This window comes from Squalius cephalus, assembly GCF_949319135.1.
Source record: "Squalius cephalus genome assembly, chromosome: 3".
NCBI lineage: Eukaryota > Metazoa > Chordata > Actinopteri > Cypriniformes > Leuciscidae > Squalius > Squalius cephalus.
In genome coordinates, this window is record NC_137124.1 from 34,356,054 (window position 1) to 34,378,564 (window position 22,511).

The 22,511-nt window shown below is 37.8% G+C and overlaps 1 protein-coding gene across 10 annotated transcripts in view; it reads right to left on the reverse strand.

The window, feature by feature from the left end:
- The window catches only part of brsk2b (BR serine/threonine kinase 2b), a 128,433-nt gene that overhangs the window by 18,634 nt on the left and 87,288 nt on the right, over positions 1–22,511 (reverse strand). For all 10 annotated transcript variants that reach the window (XM_079865080.1, XM_079865081.1, XM_079865086.1 and 7 more), the window contains exons 4-11: positions 21,210–21,350; positions 15,184–15,300; positions 12,012–12,045; positions 11,845–11,913; positions 7,693–7,839; positions 4,729–4,760; positions 2,978–3,142; positions 2,152–2,249 (exon numbers count right to left, since the gene is read on the reverse strand). In XM_079865080.1, the coding sequence (XP_079721206.1) occupies positions 2,152–2,249; positions 2,978–3,142; positions 4,729–4,760; positions 7,693–7,839; positions 11,845–11,913; positions 12,012–12,045; positions 15,184–15,300; positions 21,210–21,350 (803 nt within the window). The remainder of the gene's footprint in view (positions 1–2,151; positions 2,250–2,977; positions 3,143–4,728; positions 4,761–7,692; positions 7,840–11,844; positions 11,914–12,011; positions 12,046–15,183; positions 15,301–21,209; positions 21,351–22,511) is intronic.

Sequence of the window (22,511 nt, forward strand, 5' to 3'; positions counted from 1 at the left end):
GCTTAACATAATGACGACAGAGTTTTGACGGTTCTGTGTGAATTCCCTGCTACTTGAAAACAAAGAAGAGCTGCTGCTGCTGGAGAACAGTCTTTCGAATCGGCTTTGGCCGCGACTCTGGAGGACTTGGAGTTAAGCTTTTCTTTGAGAAAAGAACAAAGAACGGCACTTAAGTCATTCTTAAAAAAAGATGTGTTCGTAGTTTTGCTGACCAGATACGGCAAAAGTTTAATCTACTAGCTCTGGTGACTCTACTAACTCTTAATGGGAAAACGCTCTGGTTGGTTGTAGCGCTGTCCTATTGCGTGCAGAGTGAATTTGAAAGACCACCGTTTATCCCGCCCCTCGGATTGAGCTGTGCCAATGGTGAGTTGCCAGACCTAACATCTTGATGTAGGTCTGGCTTGCCAGGCTACTCTTTCCCCACTGTTTACGCAAATTTCCATCATTGAGAAAACGCTTCCCGCCATTGATAGAATGTTCGAGAAGGGTATAGATGCAGCCTGGAGATCTCCAAATGGTGGTGGGATCTCCAAAACAGGGTGGAAGCTTCAAAATTGGGAGTGGCTTCCTCCCATTGACAGACAGGCACATGACACGCATGCGACCAACCTACAGTCAATTCTAAAGATTTCATTGGTCATGTCAATCATAATGCTGATTAGTGCTGCCAAAAATGTATTATGTATCGTTACTGAAATATCTGAAACGATTCCAATACTGCAATATCAATACACCAATACCAGCTGCTCTTTCTTTTTGTCTCTGACAGCGGGTTGACACGCACCCGTCTCCTCTCATTCAGTCATCTCATTCACTCCGGTTAAATAGTGTTATTGTGACCGGCTCTGAATTTCGGCACGGGGTTGTGCATAATTCTACGTATTCCCACAGATTTCGCGCTCACATCCAAAGCGCACACATATAATAAAGCCGGCTCTGACATACAATTGCCAAAATTAGCTTTTTATTAATGGTTATTGTCTTTTTAAAATTCAATTTATCATTCAAAATCAAGCTTACCCCATTGTAAAAACAAATACACAGAGTTAGCAAATATTTGTGAGATAATTGTAATGGTAATTGATCAATGCTTATATATGAAACAAGCTTAAAAGTTTTATCACATAAAGTGATCTCTTCAGAAGAAATTTTTGATTGCCTAGACTTTCAATAGATGGACAACAAAATAAATAATATAAAAAATATCTATATGACAATAGTATATGCAGCATTTTTTTCCCCATGGTATCGAAAATGGGATAGAATATCGATACTTTTCAAGGTATCGTATCAAAAGTTAGAAATTCCAGTATTGTGACAAGACTAGTGCTGATTTCATTCAATGCTATACTACAACAAATTCTGAACCCTAAACCTACCCTATACCCTAACCAGAGAAATCGACTGCAAGGCGGGATTTACGCTGAATATGCTAAAGAAAATGTCAGTTCAGGAGATAAGCAGTTAATAAGATCATGCGATATGAGATCGCTGAGCCGGAACATCAGTTTCTTCCCAACCAGACCTCACCGGACAAACACATATGTAATCATATGCATATATAAAATAACGCGATGTTATGTTACTGAATGAAATGTCGACCCAGGACGAGCTAAAGGACTGTGTGTGTAAGCATTAGGGGTGTTGATGGACTCAATCTACTCCATCTATGTTTTGATCATCATTCTGAATCCGATCTGGTTGTAGTCTTTAACAAAAACGTGATTTTCTCAGTTTTTTGCTCAAAATGTATCTTAATGTATCTCTACGTATCTAAATGTATTTTTTTAAATGAAACTTACCCACATTCAAGTGTTGTTAAAAACAGAACGCATGGAGCTAGAATAAAACGTACTTTTTATTTTGTTAAAGCAAATGTTCTGTTCTTTCTTTTGATATATTGCATGTTCAGATATTCATACAACAAAATATTCTGGGGGCTATGAAACTTTGTGAAAATGATCAAAAACACTGGCGGGGAAAGAGTTAAACAACCGTTCGTTTATACTGGTGTATCCTAGGCTGTGTGGGCGAGGAAATTATGTCATCACAGAGGTGTTGTAAATGCCATGTCATGTTATCATTGAGGACGAAATACAAACTAACAGATTAAATACTTAACAGGCAAACTGACTGAATTGTTCTTACCGATCTCATTTCTGGGTGGTAGATTCTGATCCTCATGGCTAGGATATCTCTCCTTACGGTCCAGCAGAAGGAAGTAGATCATCTTTTCCTGGTTATCTCTGGAGGTGGAAAGGGCACAGAGGAACAAAATGTTTCTGATATACAGTAAAATCTGCAGTGCTCAAGAATAATCCTCAGCTCAGTCTAATTAACATCATTAGTTAAAGAGCAAAGAGTAGCAAGCACCTCATTCCCAGAGAGCTAAAAGACGTCCTGCAGAGATCACAGGATATCACTTATTTCATTAATGATGCACGAAGACATAAAATATCCGAGAAAGAGTCTGGGCGAGTTCAAAAAGTCTTGAAATTCTCCCAGCGAGAGGCCTTGTGTTGAATTTTTCCACCCCGGACCACACAGCGGGAAGTAAATATGACCGCCTTTGCTGCAGGCGCCATCTGAATTGTGTTTAAACGCTGGGCAAGAGAAGAGACAGAGGCCATGATGTTTTAGGAGGGAACACCCAGGCCATCGATCAGGGGGTCTAACCAAGTGATCGCGCACAGTGGAGCGTGCTGGTGGTAACTGTGCGAGTACGGAAGATGACAGATGAGCGGGAGTGAATGGGCTTCTCTAATAGCCTGCAGCCAAGATGTTGTACTGCGTGTTTACTAACCCTAAAGAACAAGGATGTAAAATAATAATACCCTCACATATGGTCTCCCAAAGCAAACGCAGTCAGTCTTGTCTAATCATGGGCAAAAAAAACAAAAACACATTTGGTATCATGGGAAACAACCTGTCTGAGGTGACTGTGTGGTGAAGAGTCTCTTTCTTAGTTACTCACTCGTCTGTCAGCAGGTCTTTCATCAGTTTGTTCTTGTCTCGGAAGCAGCCTAGCGAGTGCATGCTTTCCAGCACATCTGGGTCGATGTCCTCAGTGGAGGGTAGCATGCGAATCGCAACTTTCCGTGGCACCGGCTGCTCTGGTTCTGGCTCGTTCTTGCCTCCTCTGAGAACAAATGCGTAGATGTATAGACGATCAGAACAAGAGCATGTGAAATAATCTAGCGTTCTTGTTTATTTTTCATTAATTGAGCACACATGGTATTCGCCTCTGGTGTATTCTGGGATCCTTGCTGGTGGTATAAGTCACAAACAGGCCCACATGGAATCTGCGCCCACAGAGAGCTCTGGAGATTTGAAGCGCCCATCACTCTACAAATGAACCGCCTCCCCACACATTTGTTTATTAAGTATTTTACCGAATATGAATAAGGCTTTCATTTACCAGTGTAGAAGAATCTTAGCTTATATTAAAACATTTTCATAAAAAAATCTAAAGATTTTCTCCCAAAAAATCTGTGGAGCCATTATAAAAATAAAAGTCGGTAACACTTTAACATTTTACAGTGTCCTTGTTACATATGTTACATGTACTTACTATAGGGTTAGGATAGGATTAGGATTTGGTTGAGGGTTAGTTGCGTGTAATTGTGCATAATTTACTGTTATTTCTATGGTAAGTACATGTAGTTAATTAATATTACTCAGTACTTAAATATAAAATTACACTGTAACAATGACACCTTAAAATAAAGTGCAACGAAAAAGTCTACAGATTCTGTCTGGTCCCAGCAGTGTTATTATATAACCTATGAAAATTAAAATTGAATGAAAGCATTTTGTTAAATGAAATAAAACATTACCAGAAAAAAACTGAAACTAAAATCAAAAACATTTTTATGACTCGAAAACAAAATAAAATAAAATAAAAATAACCATGAATTTTATTTTTCTAATACACGGTATATTATAAAACTTATGTAACTTTTACAACCTGCCTCCATGAAAATGCCCCTAGACAGCAATAAAACAAGAGTGTGCTGAGAAATTAAATTATTTAGTTACACCAGTTTCCTGTTGTTAGACTGAAACTAGAAAAAAAAACCTGAAAATGCTCCAATTAAAATTATACTCAACTAGAATTTTAAATTAAATAGAAATACAATATATATTAAAAATGATAATGATAACCCTGGGGCCAAGTAACAAATCATGACTAAAGCAAAAAGTTGGATACTGGAGAAATGTGTGTTAAAAAATTAAGCAGTTCAAGATAAAAACAAGCTATTGCTTAGAGGGCACAAACATTGAGTGAAGCCAGCCAGTTAGAGATTAAGGCTCTTCTCTAAACACACTAAATGTGGGTTTTGACTGTTCTGTCCAAACTCTCCAGTACCCACTAGCCGGGCAGCCCTGGCACACATGAACACGAACACGAACGAACACACACACACACACACACACACACACACACACACACACACACACACACACACACACACACAAAAAAAAAAAAAAAACGAAATTTTATATAATTTATGAGCTGTTTTCCTCATGGGGACAAAAAATGTCCCCATAAGCTTTGTGGGGATATTTTGTTCCGATAACGTAGGGTTTACCAGGACCACAAACACACACACACACACTTAAAGAAGCACAGAGCCATCATCTTTGATCACATAACATAGCATGCAGAGATACTGTGCAAAAACAGGCATATGACGACAAATAAAAAGTGAAGTTTATACTCACATGTACCATGTGTGCTTCTGTATCTGTTCTAACTGTAAAGAGAGAAAGACACATGAGCAAAAACATTATCTAACCATTAACAGAGCCACACAAAGACAGCAGTGCATGACAATAAAAGCAGTGAATTCATCTCTGAACGTCAGGCAGTTTCCTGCTGGCCATTTCTAATCTCTCTCTCATGTCGCATCCACTGATCTCTGCGGATTTAAGTGGGGAAGCTACAAAGACATGTACATTTCAGCAGCCAGCTGCTGTGGCCTGAGAACAAAAACAACAGACATAACAGCAGCAGCCCATGAGAGTGAATGGTTGTTCTGCCTGTGCATGTAATGCCAACAGGAATAACTTTAAGACCAACTGAAATCATTCTCAATAGTTGTTAGCAACAGAATCAACAGAGCATGTGTCCTTTCAGGAGCAAACATTCAGCACTTGACCTGATGCAGAGTCTGTGAGGAACGACACACTGAGCTGGAATATTCAAACAAAATTCTTGCTGGTTTACTTTCATATGGTGACCTGTATCACATACTCACATGTAATCCAGTTTTCAGAGCTTCTTTCTATATAATGCAGGCCTATTTGAGATATTTTTCACAAAATTTTGTGCAATTTATGAACAATGAATGTTTTGCAGAAATGCAATTTCATTTAAACCATTAGTTCCACACCAGGGGATCTGGGTCCACAAGGGGCCTCAGTAAACTTCCAATGGGGTCTCAAGATGACTTAATTTTTTTTAAATACATTTACATTTATTCATTTAGCAGACGCTTTTATCCAAAGCGACTTACAAATGAGAACAATAAAAGCAGTTAAACTAACAATAAGACAACAATATGCAAGTGCTATGACCCTTCCCAGTTTAATCTAACGCAGCACGTGTACTTTTAAAAAAAAAAAATTATAAAGATAATAGATATAGAATAGAAGATAAAGTGTTAGTATTAATGGATCAAGTGTTGCCGAAAAAGATGCGTCTTCAGCCGTTTCTTGAAAATGGCCACGGACTCAGCAGCTCTGGTTGAGTTAGGCAGATCATTCCACTAGCAGGGAACAGACCAGGAAAGAGAAAGAGATTTTGTGCTTCTTTGAGATGGCACCACAATACTTGAATTTGATGCGAGCGGCAACTGGCAACCAGTGCAAATTTTGTGAGGAGAGGAGTGACGTGTGTTCTCTTCGGCTCGCTAAAGACCACTCTAGCTGCAACATTCTGGATCAGTTGCAGAGGTTTGACAGAGCAAGCTGGAAGACCAGCCAGGAGAGCATTACAATAGTCCAGTCTGGATAGAACTAGTGCTTGGACAAGGAGTTGTGTAGCATGCTCTGATAGGAAGGGCCTGATCCTCCTTATGTTGTACAAGGCAAATCTGCAGGACCGAGGAGTTCCAGCAATGTGGTCTGTAAAGTTCAATTCAGGACAAAACAAGCATTCAAATAACCTAAAATTATTTTATACCCCCTCAACTGCTTTTGTCTTTGAAGAACCAGGGTTCTCACAATCTTGGAAATCTTTGGCAGTGCAATTTAAAAGTGTGATTTCTAGACATGGAAAAGGTCAAGTCAGTTCAAAAGACAATTTAACAATAAATAAATAAAAAACTCTAGTTATGTCAAGCTCTAAATTATTTTATCAGACAGAAATTGAGAAAACATTTTTAAATATATTTTATTCAGTAAATCACGAAAGACTAAAAATATCATGTAAATGTACAAATGTTTAGTTAAAAAGTGTGGGAACCATGAAAAACAGTCCGCTCTTAAAACTTCTGAAACTTAAATTAAGAAATTATTTTATTAACTTATTTCAATCTATAGAGACTCCTATGTTATGTAAAAAAAACTAAACCTAGCTATATTTGTGCCACTGCACTGATTTAAAAAGTTGTTTTTTTACATTTTCTATCGTTGATGGCAGCAGTAATTCATCAAATGATGATGAAATGATTGCGATCAGCAAGATCATGAATTGTGCCATGCAAATTGCATTTAGCACAGTTTATGTGGGCCTTTAAATTCCATTACAGAATCAGTGTGTGCAGATAAACGGTGCTATAAACACATAAACGATAAACACACTGCAGTGAATTCCCCCTTGAATGTGTGCTGACGTGACCGCGTACAAGAAACAATAATGATGCATTGTCCACATGTCTGTAAAACCGTATTACTTTTAGTACTCAGCAATACTCTATTGGATTGTTTTAACTAGGTCTATAAGATAATATTTCAAACTAGCAATAAGACAGTATCGACTTCCTTCCCACACTGGAATCAGACAAAAGATCTCTTTTATATAACTGACAAACCACACAGGAAATGGGCTATGTTTGGATCCTTCCTAGGAGAGCACTATTGTTTTCAATCACTGAGAGATGTGGGCAGTGAAGACAGCTATCTGTTTTCTCTGGAAAGCAAAAAAGGAAACTGGAACATTTCAAAGGGTTGGTATTAGGACAAGCTTATAAACCCCTTGTCACTCCAGAATGTTATATGGAAAAGGGGGGCTGCTCCGAAGCAGAACAATGAAAACAGTAGCTGAGGGAGAAGAGCAGAGAGACCATGAAAGAAAGAAATAAAGAAAGAAAGAGATAGACAGAAGCGCATACACGGAAGGTTTTTGAAGCTAATGTGTGAGATCCGGACAGACAGGATGGTTGGATAAGTGCGGCTGTGTGTTGACCTGAAGTGACAGCTCAGAAGCAGAAGAGCTCTCAGACTCATAACACTTATTTAAGAGAAATCAGCTTAATATACTGTAGATGTCTGTAGAACTGAACAGCCAACCAGCATCTTTAGACAGTGTAGTGCACATGTAAACTGTCACCACCCATGATTCCCAAGGTAACATGAGCTATTTAAGAGATAAATCCTTATTATTTGTTTTAGAAACTCTTATGGTATCAGGTTTAACAAGGTTTGAACAATGATGGTATAAGATGAAATTGTCAAAAATCTGACCGTGAATCGTTTGGTGGCGTCCACTTCGATCATCCCCCTCAGGAGGTTCTGGCAGTCTGGAGGAATGAAATGGGGCATGTGAAAGACCCCGAGCTTCACTTTCTCCAGCAAGTTCCTCAGGTTGTCATCGTCGAAGGGCAGAGCACCCTGACAGAGAGAAATATTGTACATGTCAGAACTGTTGCCCTCATATTTAGTGAGATGGACAAATTATGCTCAATAAATATTTATTATAGTGTTGTCAAATTGATTAAATCGCATCTAACATAAAAGTTTTTTGTTTACATAATGTATATACACTCACCTAAAGGATTATTAGGAACACCATACTAATACTGTGTTTGACCCCCTTTCGCCTTCAGAACTGCCTTAATTCTACGTGGCATTGATTCAACAAGGTGCTGAAAGCATTCTTTAGAAATGTTGGCCCATATTGATAGGATAGCATCTTGCAGTTGATGGAGATTTGTGGGATGCACATCCAGGGCACGAAGCTCCCGTTCCACCACATCCCAAAGATGCTCTATTGGGTTGAGATCTGGTGACTGTGGGGGCCATTTTAGTACAGTGAACTCATTGTCATGTTCAAGAAACCAATTTGAAATGATTCGAGCTTTGTGACATGGTGCATTATCCTGCTGGAAGTAGCCATCAGAGGATGGGTACATGGTGGTCATAAAGGGATAGACATGGTCAGAAACAATGCTCAGGTAGGTCGTGGCATTTAAACGATGCCCTAAGGGGCCTAAAGTGTGCCAAGAAAACATCCCCCACACCATTACACCACCACCACCAGCCTGCACAGTGGTAACAAGGCATGATGGATCCATGTTCTCATTCTGTTTACGCCAAATTCTGACTCTACCATCTGAATGTCTCAACAGAAATCGAGACTCATCAGACCAGGCAACATTTTTCCAGTCTTCAACTGTCCAATTTTGGTGAGCTCGTGCAAATTGTAGCCTCTTTTTCCTATTTGTAGTGGAGATGAGTGGTACCCGGTGGGGTCTTCTGCTGTTGTAGCCCATCCGCCTCAAGGTTGTGCGTGTTGTGGCTTCACAAATGCTTTGCTGCATACCTCGGTTGTAACGAGTGGTTATTTCAGTCAAAGTTGCTCTTCTATCAGCTTGAATCAGTCGGCCCATTCTCCTCTGACCTCTAGCATCAACAAGGCATTTTCGCCCACAGGACTGCCGCATACTGGATGTTTTTCCCTTTTCACACCATTCTTTGTAAACCCTAGAAATGGTTGTGCGTGAAAATCCCAGTAACTGAGCAGATTGTGAAATACTCAGACCGGCCCGTCTGGCACCACAACCATGCCACGCTCAAAATTGCTTAAATCACCTTTCTTTCCCATTCTGACATTCAGTTTGGAGTTCAGGAGATTGTCTTGACCAGGACCATACCCCTAAATGCATTGAAGCAACTGCCATGTGATTGGTTGATTAGATAATTGCATTAATGAGAAATTGAACAGGTGTTCCTAATAATCCTTTAGGTGAGTGTATGTATATATGTATATGTGTATATGTATATATGTCTGTGTGTGTGTGTATATATATTGTATATACACACACATAAACAAAAGCTAATTAAATAAAAGCTTTTATGTTAGATGCAAGTAATTGACAGCACTAATTTATTATTAATATCAATATTTAAAACAGTTGTGCCTTTTTTGTGTAAATCGTGATGATTTTTTTCAAGATCCTTTGATGAATCTAAACTTGAAATATATATTTTTTGCAACAATGTAAAAGTCTTTAAAAAAAATCAATTTATTGCATCCTGGCTAACTAAGTATTAATTAATTTAAAAAATATTACAGACCCCAAACTTTTAAACATAAAAAAAAAAACATTTGAATAGCAAAAATGAATATTTAAATAGCTTTTTGCATCATTTTTCAAAAAAATTGTGGTAAAATTGAAGGGATAGAAGTGATGAATGCTTTGACAAAGAGAAAGCACCCCCACTTTTTTAGAGAGCTTTATAAAAGGATAGCTACACAGGAAGTAGGACGCAAAATAAATAAAGAAAAGGCTGGCGCAGAGAGATGATTGTGCTTTGATAATTAGCTTTGTTTTGTGCCAGATACACTTCATAATTTTCACATCAGAGAGACCCATCAGGGTCCCTGACACTACTGAGATGTCAGCGCTTGATAAATGACACAGAAAATTCACAAGCATGACTGACGACAGGGCCATGTAAAAGATGATATAATCAAGCAAAAACTAGCAAAGTAGAGAGAAGATAAATAAAAAGAATGCAGATTACTCTAATAAAAGGTCTTTGATCACTGATACATTAAAGAACAGGTTCCAGGGACATGCAGGAATAATTTGATTGGTTTGTGAAGAGGAAGCAGTTATAATGGAGCACACAAACACAAAAGAGAACAGGGAATCAATTGGCTTTCCAATTTCACTGGGGCAAACGGTTCTGCTGGGATGGGATTGTGTTGGGCTCATGGTCTTGAACAGTAATTACACTTGGACCAGCTTGATTATCCAGTATCAAAGCAGGCCGTCTGCGTTCAGAGCATCAGAGGAGTTGTTGTCTGGTTTGAGAATGATTTAATTATAAGCTAGTGCCATTTGTCTCAGATATTTGATATTGGAAAAGTAAAACAAGCATGGATCAGAAAGTTCTAAAGTTGATCAACAGCTTGGTGTGACCATACGTGTCCACTGGCGCAGAGCTGAGCGGGCATTTTCAGTTACTAGAGCTGAGCAGCAGGCTTGTATTGGGGATTGTGGGATTGACAGCGGTGCAGAGTAAGCAGACTATGCAAATAAGAGGTAAAAAATTGAACTATCTATATTACACATTTATCAAAAGTGACAGTAAAGATTTTAATAATGTTACAAAATATTTTAAGTAAATGCTGTTCTTTTGAACTTTCTATTCCATGAAGAATCACAAAAAAAAAAATCAAAAAAAAAAAAAAATCTCAATTTTCAAAAGTAAGAAATGTTTTTGAGCAGCAAATCATCATATTAGAATGATTTCTGAAAGATCATGTGACACTGAAGACTGGAGTAACGCTGAAAATTCAGCTTTTCCATAGGAATAAGCACAAAAAGAAATAAGATATTTTAAATTATAATAATATTTGTGACCCTGGATCACAAAACCAGTCACAAGTAGCCCGGGTATATTTGTGTCAATAGCCAACAATACATTGTATGGGTGAAAATGATCTATTTTTCTTTTATGCCAAAATTCATTAGGCTATTAAGTAAAATGTTCCATGAAGATATTTTGTAAATTTCCTACTGTAAATATATAAAACATTTATTTTTGTGAGTGAATGCAGCATAATTGCGAACATAAATGGACAACTTTAAAGGTGATTTTCTCAATGTTCAGATTTTTTTGCACCCTCAGATTCCAGATTTTCAATTTCAAAAGAGATAATTGTTGTATCTCGGTCAAATATTGTCATATCATAACAATACATCAATTGAAAGCTTATTTATTCAGCTTTCATGTGATGTATAAATCTCAATTTCATAAAATTGCTCCATGTGACTGGTTTTGTGGTCCAGGGTCACATTTCACAATTTTACTGTTTTTACTGTATTTTGATGCAGCCTTGGTGAGCATAAAAGACTTCTTTCAAATACATAAAACAAATCTTGCCATCCCCAAAAAGAGATTTTTAAAGGTTTGACAAAAGCACGCCACTCGAATTATAGCTTGATTCCAACCTCCAAAATCTTGAAATCTTTTACAGTCTAAGTAAGTCAGAGTAAGAAGATAAAAGTAGATTCATGAAACGCTCAGCATGATGGGGAAAAAAAAGAGCTGATCTCACTTATGTCTGATATAGAGATGATTCACCATCTGAAGTGGGAAACCATAGTGCAGCTTTGGTGTTGTCAATCTTTTAAGCTCTGACTACAGAGCCGGTATAACACCTTGATTCTCTTAAAACCCAACTCTTGCTTAGCTGATTAGCCACCATTGAGATATCTTTGTCTGGATTCTCCCACATCCTCTGATAGACTTTCAGAGGGGAATTTTTTTTTTTCATTGCCTGCTGCTGAGAGGCTCAAATTTGTCATAAGGGCAGGGGGCTACATTACAGCAGAATTATATGACACAAAATGAAGTTTCTGCCACAAAAAAGCTTTCACTCACCACCAAAAGTGCAAAGAGAATGACTCCACAGCTCCATACATCAGCTTTCCTGCCATCATATTTCTCCCCCTGTCAGAGAGAGAGAGAGAGAGAGAAGTTAGAAGTGGAAAGAAAGAGATTCAGAGGAAGCCCCATTATGAGAGATGCCACCGAGAGCACGTACTTACCCTTATAACCTCTGGACAGGCATAGTGAGGGGATCTGAAAGAAGAAAGGACAATATGTCATCATCATCCTCACCCAACCTTGGCAAAAACACCCATTAGAGGACTTATACACCGAGGAAACATGCAGTACACTAATTCAGTAATAACTCCTTGTGATTTGCATGAGGATCTTCACATCATCCTTTCTGACAAACAGCCCTATGTCTAACCACCCTACAGTATATAAGCTGTTGTCAAATGATCCAATAATATAACATTATATTGCAATAACTTTCTGCTGGGAGTGTGTAAAACAGGCGTGTAATCATTTGAATTGTGTAATGCATTTTAACGGCGTTGCACATCATCAGAAGCAGTTCTCCATTTATCAACACCAATGCTCTATAAATGCCTGTTTCTTCATTGCAGGTGTCATATACCATTATGTAGACTGAGTCTATAATGATAATACATTTATTTAATGGTTTGCTCTCTCTGCTTACTGCTCACTGAAAGAGAAAGCTATTATTGCTGTTTCCAATACCACATTGCAAGGTTTTTATACCAAATTAAGTGTTAATGCAACATGCTCTTGCTCAGCAATTTCAATTTGCTTTTGTGCCCATTTTATACATAGCTGGTGCCTCGTTCATTCTGGGTGGAAAGAAATATAAGCTATTACTATCACAATAATGTGATGAAACAAAGTATTATATAGTTTCTGTGAATATGTCAGATGCATTGTGTCATTTTTCACACACTGAATGCGCTGAACACTTAACAATAAGGTTTCATTTTAAAAGCATTAAATATTATGAACTAACAATAAACAACCTTTTTTACAGCATTTATTAATCTAGGTCAATGTTCATTTATAAATACTGTACACTATCGTTCACTGTTACTTCATGTTCATCCATAATACACAAACTACACAGCCAAGTTAAGGCTGCTCTGTGCCTTATCAAAATTCAGTGTAAAGACATAATAATGGCATTTAAAAGCTAACTAAATTATGCCTGTTCTGACCCACCTCATCCCCTAGTATCAAAGCATTTATGCTATGTCCGAGCAGCATTAAACATTCTGTGTAGACATCTAACGGCACTTCAGTAGCGCTTCTTTGCACATTTCAATGTAAATTTGGCATTATACATCTTGAATGTTAAAAGTGTCTTTGTACGTTTAAATTAACATTAACTTCATTAATAAATAATGTTGTTTAGTGTTAGTTCACGATGCCTAATGCATTAACTAATATTAATTGAAACTTGTTGTAAAGTCAAACAAATCGACTCCATATTTAGCAAAGTATATAGGTTTACCCTTTAAAATCAGATCCCCTGTGACAGGGCATTTAGTTAATTGCTATGACCTTACAATGTTACTCCCTAGAAGTCAAAATATTCACAAGACCACGTTAAGAAACTCATGTGATGCACTATAAACAGATACTCTCCGCCTCATTATCTTGCAAACTAAACTACAATAACGGTTCCGGCAGTGTTTTTTTTTTTTTTTTTCCTGCAGAAGCCTGATTTCTGTATGTGTGCCATGGATATCCCCTATGATAGGAACATGAGGGAGGATTGATATGGCAAATCAGGAAAGCCACAGGGGGTGATTAAGCTGTTGTGAAAAGACCCCGATGAAGAGAATTTACTAATAAAAACCAAGATGCGGTTAATCTTTTTTTTAAGATATTTTATGTTATTTGAGGGAAGCTGGTTAAAGAGTCAAAAACACTGAAATCGTCTCTTTTTCTCTTGACATTAGACATTAGTTTTTACTCTGAGCTAATCTGACTTTGTGCCAGTTAGTTAGTGCTGGTAATGCCTCAGAGAACAAGAAGCAGCAAAGAAAGGTTTCTTTGATGTTATTATCAAACTTGCAAGCTTAAGGGACATAGAGTAATGGTCCAAATATGACCAGTGGTACTAGGGAAATTTGCACTATATTGTGGGTAATCTAGTTTCACTTGAATGGAGGTTGTGGAGGGGGATCTAATTAAATTGACTGAAATTCCAAGCAGCCATGGCCATTTTTTTTTTTATGTAACCACCCCTTCACACAAAATTACCAAATATGGCAGAGAGACTTTTCAGAACTAAAGGTATTTCAAAATTAGGTCAGTCCATCCACTCGGCAAGGAATGAGCCTCAGATCCAAATGAATGAATGCATGGCAAAGAGGTATGACTGGGAGGCTCTGTGTTAGTCGTCCTGTCTTGCTGTGTTCATACGTGAGGGGTCTGCCCCTTTCAAATTCAATTGGAGTCCATTAACCGTGGTAAACAGAATACATTTGTGTCAAGCAGACAGCATACGAGGAGCCTAAAGATGAATGTGTTTAATTAAAAACTGTCATATCTGTGCCTAGAGATGGGAAAGTCACAATCAATAATTACAGCACGCCTCAGTCGAAGGAAAGCATCAAAGCCCTGGCACTATTCTAGTGATGGCTAATAGGAGCAGAAGTACACCGACTGAAGTTAAAGCCATGGTCTGGACACTTGGGGCGGATTTCAAAGTCTTGATTAATCTCTATCCGTGATAATATGCTCTGCACTTTGGCACCTAGCCCTCTCCTTTTCATTGATAATGGTGCCTCTAATGGCCTGCATTACACATTCACAGGGACTATAAAAGCCAGAGTGGGGTCAGGCTATCATATTCATATTTTTCACTAATAGTTGCAGTTCAGGAAGTGCCTCAGTGGCAACAGGCTCAGCCAAGTGTCTCAATGCAAGACTTAGTCATTCAGTTACAGCCATCAGTTGTTAATATTGTGCCATTTCTCTGGCTCTTATCATAATGATGTATGCAAATGAACCAAGTGCTGCATTTGTGCCTTAGACTATCAATGGGAGTGATTTTGCTAGTTTTGGACTAGCATACTTTTCAAATCTCTCAAAAGCATCTTCTCAATACGACGCTATTCTTCTCAATAGCCATTTCATGTGAAAGGGACTTGTCAATCCAAGCCTAAATTTATACTTTAATTCTATTCAGATCAAAATGCAAATCAAACAATTACATTAGCATGTAATGTTCTAGCCAAATTAAGCATGATTGTACCCTATTATGAAATTTAAACAGTGTATTTATGCTCCAAATGTGGTTTCCCCTTGTTTTATGAAAAACATGTTTCACGTATGCTGCTAATTGTTGCCGGAAGATGGAGTATGACTCACCCACAGCTGGTTTCTAAGAGACTGTCTCCAACCTGTAGAGAAGCCATGCCAAAGTCTGCTATCCTGATGTTATTCTTCTCATCCAGCAGCAGGTTCTCTGGCTTCAGGTCTCTGTGACTGCAAAACAAGAGGAACAAAAACATGCTTAAGGTATAAACATCTACACAATGGTGTATAACTTCTATGATGAGCATGTTTTTAATGTCTTTTTTTTTATTTTGAATTATTTCAAAATGCATACACACAAATGTCCTGATATCATAATGAAGAAAAAGCCTCATTAAAAGATAAAATCCTTAAAAATGTGAAGTTCATTAAAGTTGTTTTTCACAAAGTTTCATTGTTATTTCTCAGAAAATTATATTTGAAAAAACTGATATTTGAAAATCTAAACTCGTTGTTGACTGGTAAACCTCCACTGAGCACATCGGTCAATAAAGATGTTTGTGATTTTATTGAATGTTCCAGCTTAACCACATTTTATATTACTTGTTTAAGCTGCCAGTATCAGACTCAGCACCAAATCTCTTGATCAGACATCATGGGAAACATGTTGATTCCTTGTACCATTGTGAAATCCTCTGATCTGAAGATAAAAATTCAGAGCTTTGTGTGCCAGTGTCAAGAAGCGAAGCCTCTTTCATCCTGAGCGAGGAAGTGGTCGAGGAACACAAGACCATTTTAGTCCCAAGAGATCAAAAAGCAGCTTGTACATTTCAAGTATCTTTCAAAAGACAGCTGATCGTGACCTGTGAGCCAATGAGAATTTACTGAAGCTCTTCATTTGGGATGGTTTGGCAACAACAACTGGCCAATAATTGTTGGTGGGATAGAAACGTGACTTGAACCAGAAATACTTTCCTCCTTTTGCCGCAATAACCATTCTTAGAACTCAATAACCATCTGCAACCATAGTGAACTGGCAGACATGAAAACATCTGGCCAGGCACCTACAGTAATTACTTGATCATGAGATAGAAAGACAGTGAGTGCGGGATCTTGTCAATATTATCAATGCATTTCAGTCAAATCTCATGCTCTACTAGTCAACACAATCACAACATTATTAGTAGTAGCCTAAGTGAAGCTTTTAAACTGCACATGTTCATCTATAAAAGGCTCTGTAAGTTGGAGTTGCCACAATAAATGCGACTTCTGGAAGCACCAGCTATAAAAGAGCGGGTATCTCTTCAACCAGAAATAAGTTATTGCAAAGGTTAAACACAGACCAGCAATAGAGTTCTTCACTACAGAGATTGATTCATCTCTCTCATGCCAAGGCAACTAAGGAGAAGGAGGAGCTCACTGTAATGGAAAGATAGCATGAGGCTCCCAGTCAATACTGGTGTGTGTTTACTGAAAGGCTCTTCTGATTAGATGCCAGCAAGAGAATGATTGGGTGAAGCAGGACTGACTGGATGATCTCTGGGTATCAGAAACTACACGACACAATCATAAACATCCTTTTCAGATGAACTCTGCTTGTTTTAAACACAATAACCAGATACTGCACTATTCAAGCATGCAAAACATGCTGTATGCCCTGCAACAGCACTTAGCCATCAACTGTTAAGCCATTCTGCTGCACTGTCTCTCATTATAATGCCTGAGTGCAAGGAAGTCTCATTATGCGCTGTCTAATTATGAATGCTCAGGATGAAAAGGCATCGAAATGAAATTGAATATCTTCAGAAGGGAGACCCTTTGTTCTATACGGCAAACTGGTTACCAAACCATACCCACTACTATAACGTCCACCAACTCTGTCCCAATCAAATGATTTGAGAGTTCAATATAGGCAAAAAAAAAAAGACAAGGAAGGGGCATTGATTTCATTTCATAAATTAATTAATTTGGTTTTCCACAATCTGCCCCAAAACACTAGGCTCTTCCCCCCCACAGTGGTTTGTGGAAACTAAGGTGTCCAGCTGACTTTCCATTCAGCTCACATTAGCTCAATTTCTCTCTGGTCCTCCATCCATACACTTAACGTAGGTGTGAAATGGGTGCTCATTATATTCCTTGACAAAGTAGAAGTTCATAGAACGGATACACGCAATCCCTCCTCGAGGAGAACACTAGTGACCATGCTGTGAGGTTGCTGTTATACCATGATGTTGCGTGATGTAGAAATACAGATCACAGCCTCATTTTCATTCACATTAAATAAAATATGGTGTCTACCCTGACTAAGGTCCATTTATTGAGGTTTTAATAACCACCAGTATGTCAGCAATATCACTTTTCTCACATCTCTCTGTGCCTTTTCCTGTCTCTGTGTTCTCCTAATTTCTATGTCCTCAGAACAGCACATTCATCTTTGTAGACACAGTCCACACTTAAGAGCACTAAAATATGCAGACCAATAACTATAGTCATAAAAACAAGCAGTTAATCTTGGAACTATTGTTCTTCAGTTTCTTTTTATAGTTTGGACTGGAGTTTAGCAGCTCACATTGCTGATGCATGTAGCTACTAGTAGCATTACTCATGAAATGCAGCAAAAAGTTATCAATCTTTCCATACAACACTGGCAACTACTTTACATAACACAGGATCAGGCCCAGTTAACTAAGACAAGAGTTAACGTGGCTCAACACTTTTCTTTTTCCTCTCTGATGACCTTGTGTAGCTGACAGCACTTGCATCATGTAAAAGGCTGATGAATTTGACAGACTTGATTCAGACATTAGTCTTTCTGTCTGTCCTCACAGTAGGGCCAGAAAGCCATAATTTTATCCCTGTGAATGCAATGATAGCATAAGGATATCAACACCGAACATAATCTGTGTGGAGGTTTCAAACCCCAGAGAGGAAAATGGCTGTGAACGAGCAGAGGAGAGAACGAGTGATGCCTCCCTGCTATGCTGTTTATTCAATGCTTTCCATCATCTATCGAGAAAGGCCTTCAAACCATCCATCAGCTAGTTGAGCTGTGCTGGAAGCATGAGGCATTCTTCATTAAGCTGTGCGCCTGCTGAAGCGCATTGGTAAACAGATGCAAATATTGTGCTAATGGCTGCCCCTTCAGTGCATTAGTATATTAGCATATGAAGAGGATATGGTCGTGAGAATTCAAACAGAATCATTATTAGCATTAGCAATATCTCTTAACCCTTTAACAAGTAAGTTTAAAATATTCTGGCTGACAGCCCAGCGTGAGTTTTTCAAGGCGACCGTTTTTTAGAACGTGTCACTTTATGGTTTCCACGGTGACGCGTCATTTCTTGTCACGTGACACACCGCAGCCACAACAACGCTGAATGAATGATGATCTGCTTTTATGTCATTTTTTCTTTTTTATTCAAAATATTCACAAATTTGTTAGCTATAGCATGAAATATCTGATATTCTGATTGTCAAATATATGCAAGTGGATGTGTTTTGTTGTTTAAACACCTTTATAACGATCGCGTTAGTTGAGCTGCATGTACGATGGGCGCCGCCATGTTAGTTTGTGCCACAGTTCAGAGAATCGGATCTGTTGGATTTACAACACGGGAATTCATCCACTTCTCCTGAAATTAATGAAAGTAAGTGGCCGGTGAACTGTGAGAAGAATAGAGTAAACTTTAAAATTACTTACACAATGTGTATCTGATATGAATAAAACGTGTCTAATTATAATGGAAAGCATTATTATTGCCGCTTCCTTAGACATCAGTGTGTATTTTACAAACTCTAAATGTATTGTTTTTCTAGTACGTATGTGAATTTATATGTCTGAAACCTAAAATAAACATTATGTGGTTGAAAACATTGAAAAGTTGTGATATATACGACAGCGCTGAGTACGTCCATCTCTGGCTCAGCGCCAGCCAACGCGCGAAAGCACATTTGAATTTAGCAGTTGATCACGTGTTGCACTGACCGTTCTAATCACACCGGTATAGAACTGGTAAGTCCCGCCCATCCGTAAAACCCCAAGTGGACCTCTAGGTTAAAAAAATCGTCAATGCAAGTGAATGGGAGAAAATAATTATTTTCTGGTCCCGTTTGAATTGTGCCATGAATGTGAACATATGTTGTCTGTGAATTTTTTATATAATTTTTCATGTTACGAGTTTGACCGTATATTGTATGATTCTTTGGCTAGCAGTTGTGGAAAAGACATAACGAGAAAGACTACATGTCACCTATGTGACGTCACCCCATAAACTTGACTAACCCGTGGTTTTCGCCAACCTCAACGATTTTGTCCTCTCCCTGAAAGAAGGCGGTGAAGTGCACCAAAGACACAGCCATGTTTAGCGGGATCCGTGAGCTAGTGTCTGTGTGCTAGTGGTGGTGACGTTTCAAACGCGTCGAAAGCAGCGAAGAGTTGTAGTCCACAAAGTGCTCTCACACAAAGTCTAACCGTATCAAACTTCTACCCGCTAAATTGTAGCATTCTTTACACGAAAAATTATATAAAAAATTCACAGACAACATATGTTCACATTCATGGCACAATTCAAAGGGGACCAGAAAATAATTATTTTCTCCCATTCACTTGCATTGACGATTTTTCAACCTAGAGGTCCAGTGGGGTTAGCGGAAGGGGCGGGACTTACCAGCTCTATGATCGTACGCTCCAGGGACCAGCCTAGACTGATCACACCAGTGTGATCATACGTGCGAAAGGGTTGAAGTTGTAAAAAGTTAGATGAAAGTACATTTAAGACTACAGTCGAAATCACAGGCTGTCGTCCAACTGTCTAGTTTGTCACTGTTCCTGATGTATAATTTATGAAGTTCTGTAGTTGTACTTGGTTAGTTTGACAGGTTCAAACTTTGAAAATGTTTATTTTTATAAGCAAAATTTGAGAATCCACACTGTATCCTAAAGTGACGACATCAAATCTTGATGGATGATTATCATTAAGGATTTCTATATAATAAAATATATAATAAATCTATATATAATAAAATTGACCACAGTAAGTAGGCTATACATTATTTTAGATTTTTTAAGAATTTTCTGTGTTAATTTATCATTGCCACAACACGTCCAGCTTGAAAATTAGACAGTTAATTGTATTACAAACTAAATGTACTTTGTAAAACATGTAATGTATGTTTCAAAAGATCCAACATTAAATAAAATATATATTTGATGATCCAGACATCACTGATTAATAAAGAATTTTAAAAAGCCAGGTGTCCATAAAGCCATTTCCCTGTATTGCAATACTTTTTGCCTGCCTTTCCAAAAACTTTTTTTCTTATTCTACCATGATCTATTAGCAAGAGAAATTCATATGGATATTTTACTTTTTCAAAAACGAAATTAGTTTTTAAATACCCCTGAAAAGATTCTTCTTTTATTTGTGTTTTGGGGTAGGGCACCTCATTACCACAACACACTTTGATACAAACTATGCTGGGGTGAAGATGAAGCACTTGTTTCTCAGTATTTTAACTTCAAATTATTTGAAAAACTCAGTAACTTTGTAAGAAGGCAAAAACCTTTATTATTTTCCAGTTTTTGTACGGCTAATTGAAACCCTCTTGGCTCTATAGTCAGAAAAGATTGAGAGAAAGCATACAGAGAAAATGTGAGCATATTTTTCATTTATATCTCAAAGATGTGGAGAGAAAAGGCTTAAGGATACACTCAGTGATAAAAACTCTACTTTTCTGCAGTTGCACTGGAGGGGAGCCATTAATCTTTGACCTGGAAAGTGTGTGTGAGTGTGAGTGTGTGGCTAGAAACTAAATGTGCAAAATAGTAATATCTCAATATGATGATATTTAGTATTCATAACAATGCTTTGCAATGACTGAAACATGCTTCACTTGAGGTGGCTTTTACCATACATAATAAATGAGACAGCAGCAATAAAGCAGGTCGGACAACAACAGCTTGTGGCTATACATGATGTATGAAAACAAACAAAAAATGTTAGCGGCTACAAAACCAACACGTTTGACTTTCTTGAACCAAAATAATGAGAGTGTGCCAAGCAATGCTCAAAATAAAGGATTTTGATGCCCCGTAAAACAAACTGAGATTTGTACACAGCAATGAAGCCCAGAGCTCTTACCATATAGAGTGACTGTGGCAGAAGTCCAGCGCAGAGATGATCTGTCTGAAGAACTTCCTGGCCTCTTTGGGTGTTAACCTGCCCTTCTTTACCAGGTAGTCAAAGAGCTCTCCACCTGACACATGCTCTAGAACCAAATATCTGTGGAAAACAAGCAGGAGATAAGAAATCCTGATACACAGCAGCTATGAAACTCCCAGGACAGATCTACTACCATGCCAATATACAGTACACACTACTTTTAAAAAGTTTGGGGTTGGTAAGGTTGGTTTATTTATGTTTTTGAAATAAGCCTCTTATTCTCACAAAGTCCAAAATGTAATATTGTGAAATATCATTACAATTTAAATGTTCTCTTTGAATATACAGTATTTTAAAATGTAATTAATTCCTGTGAATTTTCAGCATCATTACTCCAGTTTTCAGTGTCACATGATCCTTCAGAAATCATACTACTAATACGCTGATTTGGTGCTCAAGAAACATTTATTATTATCAATGTTGAAAATAGTGAGTGGTGGCGCAATATGGCTGCTGTCGCATCATCCATGATTCCCCCCTCCATATGTAAAACACAATTTTGATATTTTGATGTATAAAAGTAAAGAATTATAGTTGTGCTGCTTTTTTTGGAGACTGTGATACTGACTATACAGTTCAAAAGAACAGTATTTATTTGAAATAAATATTTTCTGTAACAATTTAAAATACTTTATTGTAACTTTTGATCAATTTAATGCATCCTTGCTAAATAATAGAAATAAAAAAAATACTGACCCCAAACTTTTGAATGGTTGTGTACAGAGGAGGGAGTCCACTGAGACCACTATAGTGAAAACGCTACTATTTTAAAAAAATTGTCCATTACAAACTATATTATCAACACAACAATTTGAGTAAAAGCCAAAATGAATAATTACATAATTTGATTAGCAACTTTTAACAACTTCACCTTCACACCATAATGTTTAAAATTCCCCACAAAATTCTGCTCACCTTTAGATTTAAATGGAAAAAAAGGCCAACATTTTCAATATAGTCTCAGACTGTATTGCATTTGAGTGAATGTGTACATGTTTGCGAAATATCTTCCTGCAATCGTCCTGTCTGATGGGCAAACACATTTATGTCATACTCATGCATTCATGTATTCATGAGATACATGCAGACTCCCATTCACATTTGTACACACATACAAACACACTCACTGACACGGCAGACGTCTGATTTATTAGTCGATTAAAGGATTTTCTCATGCGATTACCTGTCAGCGTGATTTAAATTAAGGATGGATTCATACTT